At 40.2% G+C, this 15,720-nt stretch overlaps 1 protein-coding gene across 1 annotated transcript in view; it reads left to right on the forward strand.

Annotated features, from left to right (window-relative positions):
• Positions 1-12,159: 12,159 nt before the first annotated feature.
• Positions 12,160-15,720, forward strand: part of gfra4b (GDNF family receptor alpha 4b) — a 91,583-nt gene continuing 88,022 nt past the window's right edge. Inside the window, exon 1 of the mRNA XM_023958988.2 lies at positions 12,160-12,628. Coding sequence (XP_023814756.1) covers positions 12,586-12,628 — 43 coding nt within the window. The 5' untranslated portion in view covers positions 12,160-12,585. The remainder of the gene's footprint in view (positions 12,629-15,720) is intronic.

The raw sequence follows: 15,720 nt of genomic DNA on the forward strand, positions 1-15,720 counted from the left end.
TAACCAGTGCAGGATACTTGAAGGAGACCTAAGGGGAGGACGTGGCGTGACTTTAAGGACAGTGTCTCCTCAATAAGGAGTTAAAATGTGAAATCAAGTCTTAAAATGCAGGAGCTATAGTCAACAGCATTTCTGTTGTGGAATATAAAAAACTACATTGCATAAAAAGAGAACTCAGTTTTCTGCAGTGATGATGTGAATTGAAACGAGATCTGACACATGACCTGGATCAGGTGCAGCCTGAAGATGTCTGTGTGGGTTTCACAGCGTGAACCTGTCTGCACAGGAAAGCACCCCATTTGTTAAAAAGGAACCTGAATGAAAGCTGTTCTTGTGCAAGAAACAATATTTTTCCCAACATTAGCCGATCACTCTGCAGCCCATTAGACCCAACACAAAGGAAATGACTTTTTAACTTGTTTGACGGGGACTACGACTATGACCACAAATGAAATGACCTATGAAAGCAACATATGTTTTGATTTTTTTTATCTGCTTCATGCAATTGACAAACCTGTAAATTTCTTCAAGAAACAAGACCCAAAGTGATGTCAAACATAGCTTCTGTTTATTTTATGAACAACATGCAGAACACAGTGGTTCACACCTTTGACCTTTTTGTTCACCAGATTTTTCCCTTCCAATTTTGCTAATTGCGTTTCCCCCCCCCCCCCCTCTTTTTTCCCCAGGAGACCCTGACGGATGACCTGTGTGGCTCCCTGTGGTAAAGTAGTATTAAGATCAGGCTGGTGTTAAAGCACATCTCATGACCTACAATGAGTCCCATCTTTCATGGCACATGGACAATAACTTTTTAGGTCTGTTTGTTGACTGGGAGCTGTCAAAGGTTTAAAAACCCACTTCGATTAATATTTGTTTTTTAACATGTTCTTGTGGCCTTTTTATCACGATGAAGGACATATTTAAAGAAAATGAACCTTAAAATTTAATTTCTGAGTATTTCTGTCATCTGGCTCAAAATTGTATGGTTGAATAGCTCAGATATTGCTCGCCGTTTTTGTTAAACTGCTAATGTTAGGTTGGGGTTGTGACATGGATGACAGGAACTGGGGGCAAGCTTACTCCACTATACAGTCCCAACGATAAATCAGTGATGAATTTCTAAAAAAACCAACTTCTGCCACTCCTCAAAAACTGTGTTCTGGAAAACGACACAGTATTTTTTTTAAAACGGCATCATCATAATTATAAGACCCCTGGGGTCGCTTTTACAACAAAAGATGACCAGAGGGGGGACTGCCTGCCCATCTGAACGGTGACTCTGTGGGATTTTTCTCACAGTATCTCAGATAAATCTGGATATTCTGACACCAACTTTCCAGACACATGTAACTGACAGTAGTCCATCAAAGGGGCAAATGTCAGATAAAGGTTGTCAATTCTACTCTTTGGACCAATCAATAGAAGAAAAGGAGTTATAAATGTGTTTGTCCCATTCGTCATTCTTTAGGTACTCCTGCCCATGTTTTTCCTGTGTGTGTGTCAGAGAAGGGTAAAAGTTGAAACATGCAGGGCAGGGGTACTTGAGTTCCAGGAAGGGAAATGATTCACTTTGTGATTTAGTGCCAAGCTATTTTGAGGAAAACAAATGGTTTGTAAATGATGCCATGCGTGTTCCAGCATCTTTGGCCATGATACCAGATCTGTACAGCTCCAGAGTCCAATAAACCATTCCAAAGCTCACCTCTGGTAACCAGGTCTTCACATGCTTCACCTATTTAATCTAAAGCATTAAAAAGATTTCATCCATCATTTCCTAACCCACTCCATTCTCTTTTGGGATGCCAGAGCTTACTCAGTTACTGAAGGGCAAATGTGGGGTACACTCTGGACAGGTCACCAGTGGAACAAATATGCCACATTAGTTCATCGAGCTAGTGTGGAAGGGGTAAATGCACGCAGTTGTATATTTTGTAGCCATTACCTTTAAATGCAAGGCTTACATGTTTCTCATGTTAAGGCATTTATTGAGCAAGCTGCTTGCTTTTTGTAGATTGTTTTATCCCAGTCTTACTCAGGTCTACAATCTTGTTTGTGATGTCCTTTGACAGGTGGACAGGTGTCTTTTATAAAGATAACCAGTTCAAACTTGCTTGTTTGTTTCTGTATAATCTTAGGTGACTCCACCCTTACTTTGACGTGTCATTAACCCATGACAAAGGTGGATAAAGGTGGAAATATTTCATGTAATCCATGGACACCAGTGAAGATCACAAATCATTGAAGAAAAAAGGTTCAGCGCACTGTCTAGTGGGTCTAGATGACCCAACTCCCAATGGTAAAGTGCCTAGGATAGCACTAGGGTTAAACATGCGTTTAACATATGCAGTTTACACATATCTGTCAATACCGTTGACTTTATATAGAGATCCCTCCATCCTTGCATACCAAACAGAAAGTATCTGCCGGTTCCAAGAAGTGTTTTATCTGTTTTGTTTTTAAAGTTATTTTTAAAGAGAAATGTTGCTACAAAAAATGTAACTTTCTCTTTTGTGTTGACTCTTCAGAGGCAAACTGCTTTAAATGTCCAAAATAAAGATCAATTCCTGGAAATAGGGCTACTCTAATGCTTTCATTGCTTTAACTCCATCCATCAGTCCTTCATTTTAAGGCCAAGTCGGTAAGTGAGGGGGTACAGCTCAAGCGTGGAACTCAGATCATGGCCAAAAAACACAATTCAACCTGTAATTAATAATAATCAAACATCTGTGGACAAAAGGGGGATTTTGCAATACCATAGAGGCAGTTCATGCAGGCAAACGGATAACATGAAAACTTCAGAAAAGGTTGGATTTCTAAGTGGATGAATGATACTAACTACCTCACCAATGTGCTGATTTATTGTGTGACAAAGTCAGTGATTTCCACTTTTCATCAACTTCAACCAACTTTAACTCCAAGGAGTTATTCTAACGTGAACAATAATAAATCTCAAGTTGTGACATTTTCACCTTAAGCCAATGTAAGCAGTATGTTTAGGGAGAAGAATATCTGGCCAGTTGTTGGAGCAATCAGCTGTCTGTCCAATCAGCAATCATCCATTCTTCACACCCTCGTGAAGCAGGAGCATGGAGTTTAAAGGGACATTTGATATTTCTTTTTTCCTTTGAGAATTCAACTACAGGGACCAGCACTGGAAAACATGCAGCCTTTGAGTTAACCCTGACCTAACTTTCACTCAACTTTTACTGCCAAGTAACATATTGTCCAGGTTAGGGTTCACAGCCTCACTGCTGTGAAGGGCTGTGAAATTTGATCAAACTTGAAAAGCATCAAAAGTTACTCATTGTGATTGTGCTGGATTGCATTTTATTGTTTCAGGACCATTAACAACACATCTTCCTGTGATTTCAATAAGTACAGTGAACTGTCTCTGTTTCGAATCCGCTGAGCACAGAAAACCATGAATTTTCTGTGAAACTTTGTCAGCCTGTCTAAAATAGAATGGAATAGAATAGATTAGACTAGAATGAAGTTCATTGTTGTTGTATCAACAAAATGTTAAAAAGTTCCAACTAGTCAAGGTGCAGCAATCGTACATGTTAATTGGAACATTAAAACTTGTAGGTTGCCCTCTCTGCTGGGTGGAGTGCTCCTTCCCCATTTGGAGCCAGAAAGCAAAGCTCTCAATTTACCGGTCGATCTTCGTTCCAATATTCACCTATGGTCATGACCGAAAGAACGAGGTTCAGTATGAGCTTCCATCTTTAAAATGGCTGGGCGCTCCCTTAGAGATAGGGTGAGAAGCTGTGTCACCCAGAGAGAGCTCGGAGTAGAACAGCTGCTACTCCACATGGAAGGGAGCCAGTTGAGGTGGCTGGGGCATCTGGTCCGGATGCCTCCTGGACGCCTCCCTGGGGAGGTGTTCCTGGCTTGTCCAACTGGGCAGAGGCCCCGGGGAAGACCCAGGACACGCTGGAGAGACCACGTCTCTTGACTGACCTGGGAACGCTTTGGAGTCCCCCCATAGGAGCTGGAGGAAGTGGCCAGAAAGAGGGAAGTCTGGGCATCTTTGCTTAGACTGCTGGCCCTGTGACGCTGTAGATGAGTGAAGAAAATGGATGGATAGTACATAAAAACATAAAAAGAATAAATAAACACAATTTAGAAAATCAATCAAATGAGTGGTTACAAAACAGTTACTCACCAACTCTATATTTTTTTATTTGGTCAACCAGTGCCTGCTTGTCCTCTATCGCCACATTCTCAGACTGATCACATAGCATATCCCACTTTCTGTCACACACCTAGTCGTGCGAAATTTGTTATCCGCATTTGACCCATCCCCTGGGGGAGCGGTGAGCTGCAGATGAGCCACGCATGGGAGGCATGAGGATGTTAATATCTCGCCATTGATATGGTAATTGCCCCATTACCATTGCCCTCCGGGAATCGAACCCTTGATTCAGGCGTGGCAGCATTCCACCAACCGAGTAACATATGTATTATGTAATCATATGTAATCAAGATCACATGTAATGTGTCTGTGAAGACGCTTTGGGCTTTCTTAACATAGTGCGACGTGAATTTCAGTGTTGTGGGGAGCAGTCGGTGATCTTCTGTGCTCATGCCCCTCAATTTCCTCTGAGCCACTATGCAGCTGGAGAACAATATGCCATCGCAGTAGGTATAAGATGCTCTCTATGGTTAAAGGACTCCACCATCTTTTAAAGCTTTCAGAAGAGTTTGACTTTGTTTGCTATTTCCTCATAGTCACTTTTTTCTTCTTGATTGAATGCAATTTTGCATTTGTTATTTTGTATTATACAAAGTCTTTTTAGGAGCTGCATTTATTCAGAAAAAAAACCCTCAAATGTAATAAGCTGTTGGCCCACAGAGGCCTTGTCGGATGGGATTACCAACACATGACAGCTGAAATTTGGATCCAGGGGGGAAGAGTTGACAGTCCAGATTTAAGTTTAGTCCAGTCAAGTTTTGTTAGGTCCTGTTGTATCACAGCTCTTCACCATCTTTGTATTGTTTGTGAACTTCTCATTATTATTAAATACAGAACTGATGTGTGGAGTGCCAAAAAGAAAGACAGGTGTTAGTACAAAAGCCAGAGCTACACATTTGCTTACAGACTTTACTGATTTTCTTGGGTTTTCAGGAAAGATAATCATCAGATCTTAGATATTTTTTTAGGTTTGACAGATAACAAAAAACGTGTTGTTTTGTTCTTATTAAAATTGTTACCTTAATTAATTATTTTAATTAAATGTACTATAACTCTTTATCAGACTTATGTAGTCTTAAAAATAAAAATATTGGAGTTTGGCTCTCAAGAAATTTGCAATGGAAAACAGTTTTTAGCATCATGTGCAAAGATCTCAAATACAGAATTATAGTTAGCTTTTTAAACAATGTCAGTGTGCATCTTTTAACCATGCAATATTTGTTAATCCATGCCCATCAAAATTAAAAGGGAGAAAACATTGTAAACAAATTTAAGTAAAAAATGTCCACACGCCTATTTAATTCCTGATTTTATTATTCTAAATAATTTTTGCACAAATAAAATACAAATATTGAATGGATTTATTAGTTAGAGTAAATCTAAATTCCAAAATATCCATGTGGTAAAAAAGAGGGTCATGGGGGTCCGACAAAGTATGTTTAATAAGTTTTAAAAGGACACATTGAAAGGACGTCTTCTAGTAGTTGAAACAAATGTACAAACATTCTCATTTTCCCATGACTGATGGCGTCCATGACAACAAGCTCTAAACGTCCTTGCCCCATGCAGAATTACATTTACAATCACGTTTAGCAGATGCTTCCCCGAGGACACAATGAATCAAACATGGGATTTGAACCCAAACTAATTGCCAGACAGTTGCTTAACCCAGTGAGCTGCAGTCACCCCAAATAAGGGGAGACGTTTATGAAAAACTAAAACAAAGCTCCGTAAATCGGCTCCATCTCAGAAAGATTTAGGACATCTGGAGAGGATGCCACCTGCACGCCTCCCTGATGAAATGTTCCAGGTCAAACCAGGGGGCGGCTCAGTGGAAAGCTCAGACACATTGGAGAAATTACATGTCCAAGCCGGATTGGGGGCACCTGGGTGTCGTCCCGGAAGAGGTGGAGGGGGCGGAGAGAGTGAAGTCTGGAAGTCTTTGCTTAGATTGCTGCCCCCTGCACTCCGCGCCCTGATAAGCGGAAGTTAATGGATTGGTGATGAATGCTTGGCTGCACAGCTAATCAGCTAAGTTTGTAAATTTCACTCATTTTCTCCCAGAATCCTTCAGTTACAACCATCGAACGAACAATCCCAACTAGGCAATGTTATGTAAATTGAACATTAATAGGGGGATTTTTGGATTTCAGCTGGTGCAGATTGAGTTTCCTTCTGGTTTCTATTATCTACCCTGCTTCCAACAAACATCTGCTCACAGACACGTGCCCTGAACTCCATAAATCCTCCTCCCAATCCAGAGAAAACGATCAAACCTAGGTGTGCGCTCAAACTCACTAAAACCCTGGAGAGGAGTTAAAACACCAAGTTGTTGATCCAGGTGTCATCTGATTATTTTGGCCACTGGGAGTGTCAGAAGATCAGTGACAGATGATCCCGGATGACCTCCAGGAAGCCCACCACAGAGATAGATGGTCTCTACTCCAAACAGGAGGAATCTGTTGCAGACGAGGTAATCTGATCCTTCTGCTCTACGGAGAGACAGGTTAAAAAGTTGTTACATTTAGATCTAAAAGTATCCCCACTTCCTCTCTGCATGTGTGCTTTCATGTGCATTTGTGCCGGCCTGGTAGAAATTAGGTTTAAGGCTGGATAAGGCAGGAACATTACCTTTCCTAATCCTCACCATCTGTTGGACAGAGAATGCCCAGCACACACTTTCACCAATCATAGACTCCGGCGTCTGCCTGCTGTGGCGACAACCACCTGAACTCCCTCATAGCCATGACAGACGGGGGGTCTTCTTTAATAAATCAATGAAGATGACAGCTCTGATTTACCCTGCCCTGAAGAGAGACTTTGCTGGTAACACTGTATGAATGGAGGTCCCACGGAACAACACGATGAGTCAAAGCTGGAATTTTGGACACAATTCTTGCAAGATGTTCTACGTCTGCCCCCCGTTAACCACCAAGCTATAAGAAAAGAGCAAAAAGAGGAAGTGTGACAGAGAACAAGCACCTCTCTGTTTGAGAGCTAGCCCAGACGCGATGTCACGACACCGAGAGCAGGGCGCATCATGCAGGGGCTGCTTTTTACACAATACTTGGAAATCTGTCTACATCGGATCTTTCTACCTGAGAAAAAAAAAAGTTATTTTTAATTCCTGTATTTATTATCTGGGATGAATGAAAAAGGTTCAATAGTGTCCTCTCCAAGGATAGTCACCGTCTGAAAATGACTCATTTGCTTGCATTGCTGAATTTGCAGTGTTGCATGTCCTCACAGAAAATGTCTCAATGTCGGTTTTGAGCACCGCATTAGAAAAGTAATTTGTGTTCATTCTGTCCGTTTGTCTGGCCTTTAGAGAATTTTAAACATCTACAAGTGCTGTTTCAAATAAATAAGTTTTCGCAGTTTCTCACAAAGAAATGTAAAAACCTGCCCAGTCCTGACATAGGAAGTAAAAATGTTAAAAACCCACTCTGATCCTTTTTGATCTATTGTCAAAGTGTTCCCAGTCTTCTCTTAATTATGATTGTGCCATTTTAAGCTATATTCAAAAGACCTGTGACATTTTCTAGGACATAGTTCCTGCAAACCAGCTGGAGTTCATTAGAAATTTGCCTCTAAGTCAGATTGTTAGCGTGGAGTAACCCTGTCCCCTTTCCCCTCGGCCTTGGTGAAAGCTCTGTGATTAAGTGGAGCATGTAGCTTATGGTCCACCCAGTGTATTTTCTATATAACAAATAAGCTGTTTTTTTTTACATTAATTTGTCTGCTCCCGATTCACAATGATTCGAATAAGGAAAAACATAAGGAAAACACATAAGGAAAAAGGCAATTTTATGCTTAATGTTTGTTACATATGTCCTCCATCATGAGAAAAATGCCACAAAAACATGTTGAAAACACCAAAAAAAACCATTTTCATTAATTGCTTTTCAGATTTCTGATGACAAAGAAGAGATTGCATGTTTTTTCTATGGTTTGCTTTTGTTTTAGGCTAGAAGGCATGCATTAATAAAAAAAACATGTCCTTGTTTGTTGAATTCTTCTGAGTTGATTCCATGCAGCCAGCTAAGTTTCTAAATCTCTGGTTTCTCTGCGGCTGTCCCATCCAGTCCTGGATAGCGTAAAAGTGCTCACTCCACTTTTTAATGCTTCCCAATTTGAATCCAGTGAATACCTCAGGTTATCTGATGTGTCAACCTCGCCTGGCTCTGCTCCTCTTCATATAGACCTAACGAGGCTCTGAGGGAGAGCACCTTCTTCACCAGGGTCACTGCTCTTCTCTGCAATTAAAAAGAAATAAAAGTCATACCAGACCATTTCAAAGTTTAACCACGCTCCACCTTACCACACACTTTTTCTCTCCCTGTTTTAAATTTTAGCTTCCTTGTTTTTGTCTGATCCTGCAGAAAAACGGATAAAGCTGTCACAAGTTCATTTTTTTGACTGTAGGAGAAGGAAAGCTGCCAAGTTCAAAGGCTTCACAGTGACATCATTTATTTGTATTTGTATGTAACATGTTCTTGTGGCATTTATCTGATGGTGGAGGACGTACACAAAGAAAACTCGGCTTGAAATTGTATTTTTCACTATTTCTTTATTTGTTGTGAATCAGGAGTAGACGAAAACATGCCGTTTGAGAAAGAGCTTATTTGTGACATAGAAAATACATCTGTGTCAATAAACCTTTAAAAATTTGTTTTTATTAAAATCCCTCAATTCATATTCTATACCTCCAACACAAAAATGAATCCAATCACGGGCCTTTTGTTATGTCTTTGTCTATAAGACTCAGTAAGTCAGGAAAGTCTTTCCCTGCCTGAAGCAAGAGCTGAGCTGTCCATCTTCTCTCATTTATAAACTGCAGCTTCACTTCATAATGCTTTAACTCTCACAGGAAGAAGAGATCATGTGGCTGCTGGCCTCTGTAGGATTAACTAGTAATGCTAACCCTTTGGGTTTAAGGGAACTAAAATACCAGAAAAACTAATTAGCACTAGAGACAGAGGAGATGGTTCAGATCACTTTGGGTTGGGAATTTCTCACTGGAGGATTTAAAAAGACTAACCACTTTGCAGAAGCAGCCCTGTCTGTTTCTCCTGATATCATTCTTTTAAAAAAACTTTGCACATTTAAATGTTGATTTGTAGTTTAACAAGAAATTCAAAGATCAGCATTTCCCCATCTTCATTCCCAGAGGAGGAGCTAATATAAAGCTGGAAAAGTTCTCACAGTGAGCTTGTTAGACAGAGAAAATGAGAGCTACTAAGACATTAAGAGGCTTTACAGTTGCAGTTTTTCAAATATGATTTTTCAGCAAAAAACAAAACAAATAGAAACTATTGTTTGAAGTATTCAATAGTAAGGCACTTTAGCAGCTCCGTAAAAGTTCAAATATTCGGCTGGAAGAGTTCTCATGTCTGTCTTTGCTGCACAGCTGGATCATTCCTCTGGCCCACGGTGTTGTTTCAAAGGCACAGACAGCATGTCACACACACTGAACACACCAATTCTTTTTCACGTGTTGCTCACCAGCTTTAACCCTTGTGCTATCTTAGATGACCCCACCCTTACTTTGACATGTTCTCACTACCATGACAAAGGTGGATAAAGGTGGAAAGATTTCATGTAATCCATGGACACCAGTGAACATCACAAATTATTGAAGAAAAAAGGTTCAGAGCACTGTCTATTGGGTCAAGATGACCCAACTCCCAATGTCAAAGTGTCTAGGATAGCACAAGGGTTAAAGAACTTCCATTGACTGTCAGCATTTAAAACAGAAAAGAAGTTCAGAAGTCTGGAAACTCCAAAAAATGTAAATCCACCCTGTCAATGTTCTGTCTGAACATGAAGGAGCACTGAACCTCAACATGAACAAATCATTACAAATTGGAATTTATGACACTTAAGAATCAATAACTGTCTGTCTCCAAATACTATACTGATCTGAGAACTGAGGTGTAACGCCGTGCTTGTTGAGAAAGATCAGCTACTGGACCCACCCTCAACCACAAAGTTCAGGAGGTTTTTAATGGAAAACGTTCAGAAAAATCTGCTCATTTAGTGAAGTAAACACTTAAACAGCACATAAGGCTGTGTAAGGGTGAAGTGGGCGAGACGCAAGCATGCCGTACAAAGTTTTCCTTTTTTTTAAATCCCCTGGAAACCCCGCACCCTGTGCAGGGAGCCCGTTAGTGCTGATCAAGTGATAGATGTGTGCTCGGTGCATGCAGCCTGGCTATTGGAAATGAGGAAATCAGACAATCTGAGTGTAGTTTGTGTAGACATCCTATGGGCACTTAGATATCACCTGGACATCCCATGTTCAATGTTTGAACAGACAGTAAGGAGCCGGAACTTGCAGCTTACTAACGATAAGGATGGCAGCATCGCTATACGTCACAGTTGCTTGTAACTTACATGATCCTAACAAATACTTTATGATACTCTTACCACACCCTTCATTTTCATAAAGTCCCTTAAGGTGGCGGCACAAGCCTCAAGGGAACTGCAAGACACAACTACGCTTCCTTTAAGATGAGGCCACTTCTCTTTGCTACAACCCTCATATGAGCCCGGACAACCCAAAAACCTGCACATGTGACTAAGGCATAAGTGGTTTGATTGGGGGCTTAAACCACCAGACGGTTCCCAAGTGCAGCTGTTACTGCCTCTCACCACTACCCCAGGCAACAGTTTAAATGTGGAAAACTAATTTTGTATGTAACAACTAATGAGGGAGTTTAGAGTTTTGTCATCAGGTGTTTTGCCCCCATTGAGGTTATGGTCAATCATTATTCAATTATTTTTAAATAATAAACTCCCTGCTGTTCAGTGATTAAATGTGTCAGCAGTGTTAGTACTTGGTGGCTTGAAATCAGCAACAAACGAATGTTCTGTGCTTTGGGGAAGGATTTTAACACCTGAGGAGCAAAGTTTGATTTCAGAAAAAGAGGTTCAAGATAAACAAAAAAAACTCATTTATTAAACGCAGATGGTTTGAGGATTGGTGCAGTTTGGTTTAAGGTTCCTTTTGGTCCCTTTGAGGTTTGTCAGACGTTTATTCTTTTTGTGTTCATGGTTAGATAGGATTTGTGGTCACTTGGTAATGTTGTTAGTTAATCCTCAGGCTATTTCAGAGATTTGTTTTCCAGTTTTCAGTGTTGGATTTTCTTGTCTTCGCCCATTTATTCTTACAAATTGCAACTTTTTTTCCTTTTTAAAATATTTTTATTCAAGTATTTGTATTCAATTATTGTAGCAACAATCACTGGTTCTTTGTTTCTCCTGGGTTCTTTTCACTGACTGACAGGCTCACAGCATGGTCCTTTTGTACTTTGCAACAAAATCCACATTATAAGGGGAGCAATGACAGCTCTCAGGCCATGAGGAGAAAATGCAAAGGGAGAGAATAAAAGACATGAATTATGAAAAAGAATCCATGTATTTCACTGTCCTCCAAGGTAATAAAGTAAAAAGAAGAAATAATTTAAATAATTCATTCATTTCATTATTTTTTTTATAATATTCACAGTCCTGGAACACAATAGTTTGTATTCTTTTCTGTTTGAAAACAACATCTGAACATGTTTCCTGAGCTAAAACAAAATAAAGGGGACAAATCCGTCATTTTTATTACCAAACCTGCTGTATTTTGAGACAGAAATGCAAATATCTGCAGGAAATGTTTTCCCAATGCACTAACTTAGATTTTATATTTAAGAAGAGCTCAGCATAAAACTGTTTTCAGAACCCAGCTCGACTATAATCATTACTGAATGAGTAATCTCCATAAAAAAGATCTGTTAATTATGAGGATAATCATGTAAATCTCCAGCGAGAGAAAATTAGTCCAGAAACTAATGATATATTTGAATGCAGGGACCCACCATGTGTCATGCGTTAACTACGGATTACCTAAGTCCGTGCGTTCCCCTCTCAGGAACAGATGTTAACGATGTTTTTGTTGCAAAATTAAGACAGATCCCCTCTCTGCCGCGCCTGAGCCCGCGTCATGTCCGCTCCCGCGCTCAGTATTCGCGCTCCCCCTCCTCGGCTGCGCTGCTTCTCCTGCCCAGCATCTCTCCAGCAGCGGACTCACAAGGCTTGTGTGATTGACGCGCAACAGAAGGCTCGGGGTACAGTCGCTTCTTGATCCAACTTTCCCTCGCAGCGTTAGTTACGCATGGCCCTGCGCAAAAGCGCGACTCCACGGGGGTTTGGGATGAAACTGGAGGGATTTTAACATCCAGAGAGATTAAAGTGCAGCTCCGACACTACTTACTCGAGGGACTGTTCAAAGGAAACATCCACAAAAACAACGATTTTTGGCATTTTACGCTGGAGGATGCATCTCTCTTAGCGCGTAAAAATCCTGCTTTGGGTGCAGACGCTCCTAAACTGAGACAGAGATGGATCTGTGGGGAGTCTTTCTGCTTCATTTGATTACTGTGGGTGAGTACCGGTTTGTTTGTTTGTTTTTTAAACTGAACCCAAAATTATCTGACTTTCGGTGTGAAAGTACCCTGATCATAGATGTGTTCTTCATGCAATTGCAATGTAATTGGGTTTTACTATTGAAGGATAACTCATGAACATGGGTCACAAATCAGAGGGGCTCCTCTGCGCGCTGTGATGGACCATGCAAAGCAACTTTGGTTAAGAGTATGTGCTTTAGAGTGTTTATGCCCAGGGCACGTGTGCAAAATCACTTTCAGTGATTTATTTTTTCTTTATTTCCTTTGTCATTAATCAAAAAGACAATCATAGACTGTATCTGCAGATACAGATATAATACCTTAAACCTTTACATATAAATGCTTACAGACAAACATGGACGCTTTCAGACGTTTAATAAAAGTTGAATGGTGGAACCTTGTATTGTTTAAGTCAGTAAATCATCCAGATGTGGCAGCAGCAGCAGCAGTGCATCAGTCAGTGCAGAGTGTCACAGAGGTCCCCACTCCCTGTGTAATTGAATGAAGCTGTATTGATTTGTGTGACAACTATCCGGTCCTGAGAGGAGAAGGTCGCTTGTTGTCGGCCCTCAGTGTTTGTTTGACGCCGCACACAAATGTGTCAATCTCAGAGCTGTCACACTGTAATGTGATTACACTCGGAGGCACCCACAGCATGAGGGACCTCTCTCGTCTTAACTGGCACCGAGTTTTTAACCAAAGCTGCAGTGTGCACTACAGTACATCCAGCTCTGTTATTAATTATTCATGTGCTATCTCCTGGAGAAGTCATTCATTAAAGATAGGAGAGTGATTCCAGTAAGAAATCCTGAAAGGAAACAATCGTTTACTTTTTGAGTCAGCATTTCTCTGGTTTGATCTCTTTTAAAAGCTCTCTTTTTGGCATGACTTTTTTGAACCCCAATTAATTTTCATGTGCTTTTCCAGTAAACGCACTTTGACTTTGAATCTTTGTGTAAAAGAAAAAATCTTTATGTTGAAAATTTGTTTTAAGGTGTTTGATCATTTTCTCAAATCAGTTGACCTGTAGATCACACAATTCATTCTACTGCTTCAACCCATTTGTTTTTGTGATTCAACCAGTTTCTGACACATCCACAGATTATCTGGACAGAAACATCATACAGTATTTTCCACACTATAGGGTGCATCTCCCGATCTTGGTGGTAACATGTAAAGAAAGTAATAATATGAACACAGTCCGACACCACTACACGTTAACCATGTTAGTGTATTTAGAACAACATCCAAACTTGTTTGTACCTCGCAAAAAACAGACTGATAATGCTAAAAAAGCGTTACTGTGACAACGCTATCTTCCAATCTTGTTAGAAACATGGCAAAAAGCCAAATATTTTGATAGAGCGCCATGTACCTCCTAAAATCGCTTTCTACATCAATAAGCACAACCACAATGAATCCAATTAAGATTAATTAACAATTAAGGCACTGTGGATTATAAGGCGCAACGTCGTACTTTTGAAAAAAATTAAGACTTTTAAGTGAGCATTAAACAGTAAAATACAGCAAAAATGCTTACTAACCCCTCTCTTGGAGACCTGCGAGCCGCAGCAGAATGCAAAAGAGCTCCTGAGGCAAACATCAGGATTTCTCAATAGGAAGAGAGCATTAGAGGCAGGCATTGTTGGGCTGGCACCTGTCTGTTGTTGCCTTTTCATGCTTAGTGAAAGCAAACAACAGCTATAACATTTTCTGTTCATGGCTCTGTAAATATATAAGGCAGAAAATGTATCAAAAAGCAAAAAAAAAAAAAAAAACCTTTTCAGGTTTCTACTGTTAACCATTGACTGAAATGTTTGATGCTCCAACATTTGGTTGTCTGAATTGATTTGTGTATCAAAATGTGATTAACTTTAAACATTTATATGATTGAACAGTTGAATGTTCAAATGGTAGCATGCATTTTAAGCGATTTCTGACAGAGTTTAGCGATCAGCTGCTTGGTTGAGATCTGGTCACCTGGTGTGACCTGAGTCATGATGATATTCTGAATCACTGTGTATTCTACAAAGCTTTTCTCAAATCTTCACTGTTATTGGGGGGAAAAGGAAAAAAGTTAAGATTTTAATCAGAGTGATAAATGTGCACTGGAGCTCAGTTTGACAGAAACATTCTAAAGCTCAACATTATACTGAACAGAGAGCAATTGTGCAATATCTCTCTATGGTTAGATCAGCTTTCCTGTTACAACTTGAGATGGCAAAAGGTGCTTCACGGTAACATCAAAAGCCTTTCATATGAAAGTGCCATGCCCCATTGTACGAAAAGGAGACACTTTTAACAAGTCAACCTGCATTATTTTATTTATTGTTCTTGTTGTTTGTTTTCCCTGTAGGGCTGCACGGTGGCGCAGTGGTTAGCACTCTTGCCTCACAGCAAGAAGGCCCCCAGTTCAAGTTTCAGCTGGGGGACCTGAACAGAACATTAATTGGGGGACCTTTCTGTGTGGAGTTTGCATGTTCTCCCTGTGCATGTGTGGGTTCTCTCTGGGGTCTCCTCTCACTGTCCAAAAACATGCTTCATAGGTTAATTGGCAACTCTAAATTGTCCATAGGTGTGAGTGTGAGAGTGAATGGGTGTGTGTTTGTGGACATTCTACCCTGCAACAGACTGGCAACCTGTCCAGGTTGTCCCCTGCCTTCGCCCACAAGTGGCCGGGATAGGCTCCGGCAGCCCTGTGACCCCGAAAGGGACAAACAGAATAGAAGATGAATGACTTTTTTTTCCTGCCACTTCTGGCCTTGGGAATTAATACACACAATCAATGTTTTTTAAAATATGTTTTCTAAATGTGTTCTACCGTTTGGTTGACCAGGCAATTAATTTAGGATCCAGCCATGTGGTAAATTTCCCTTTAAACTGACTTTAAGGTACATTGTTCCTCTGTAAGGTAAAACAAAAAAACAAAAAAAAAACTTAACTTGGTGGTCTTAAATTAAACTGCATCCAATGTTGTTGGTATAAACATTATCTTTTGGATTCAGAATTACTATTTGGTCAATCACAAAAAAACTTCATTAACATCTTAACAAATCCAAACAAATGTTG

Source organism: Oryzias latipes, chromosome 10 (assembly GCF_053564925.1).
Source record: "Oryzias latipes strain Hd-rR chromosome 10, Olatipes_Hd-rR_3.1".
NCBI lineage: Eukaryota > Metazoa > Chordata > Actinopteri > Beloniformes > Adrianichthyidae > Oryzias > Oryzias latipes.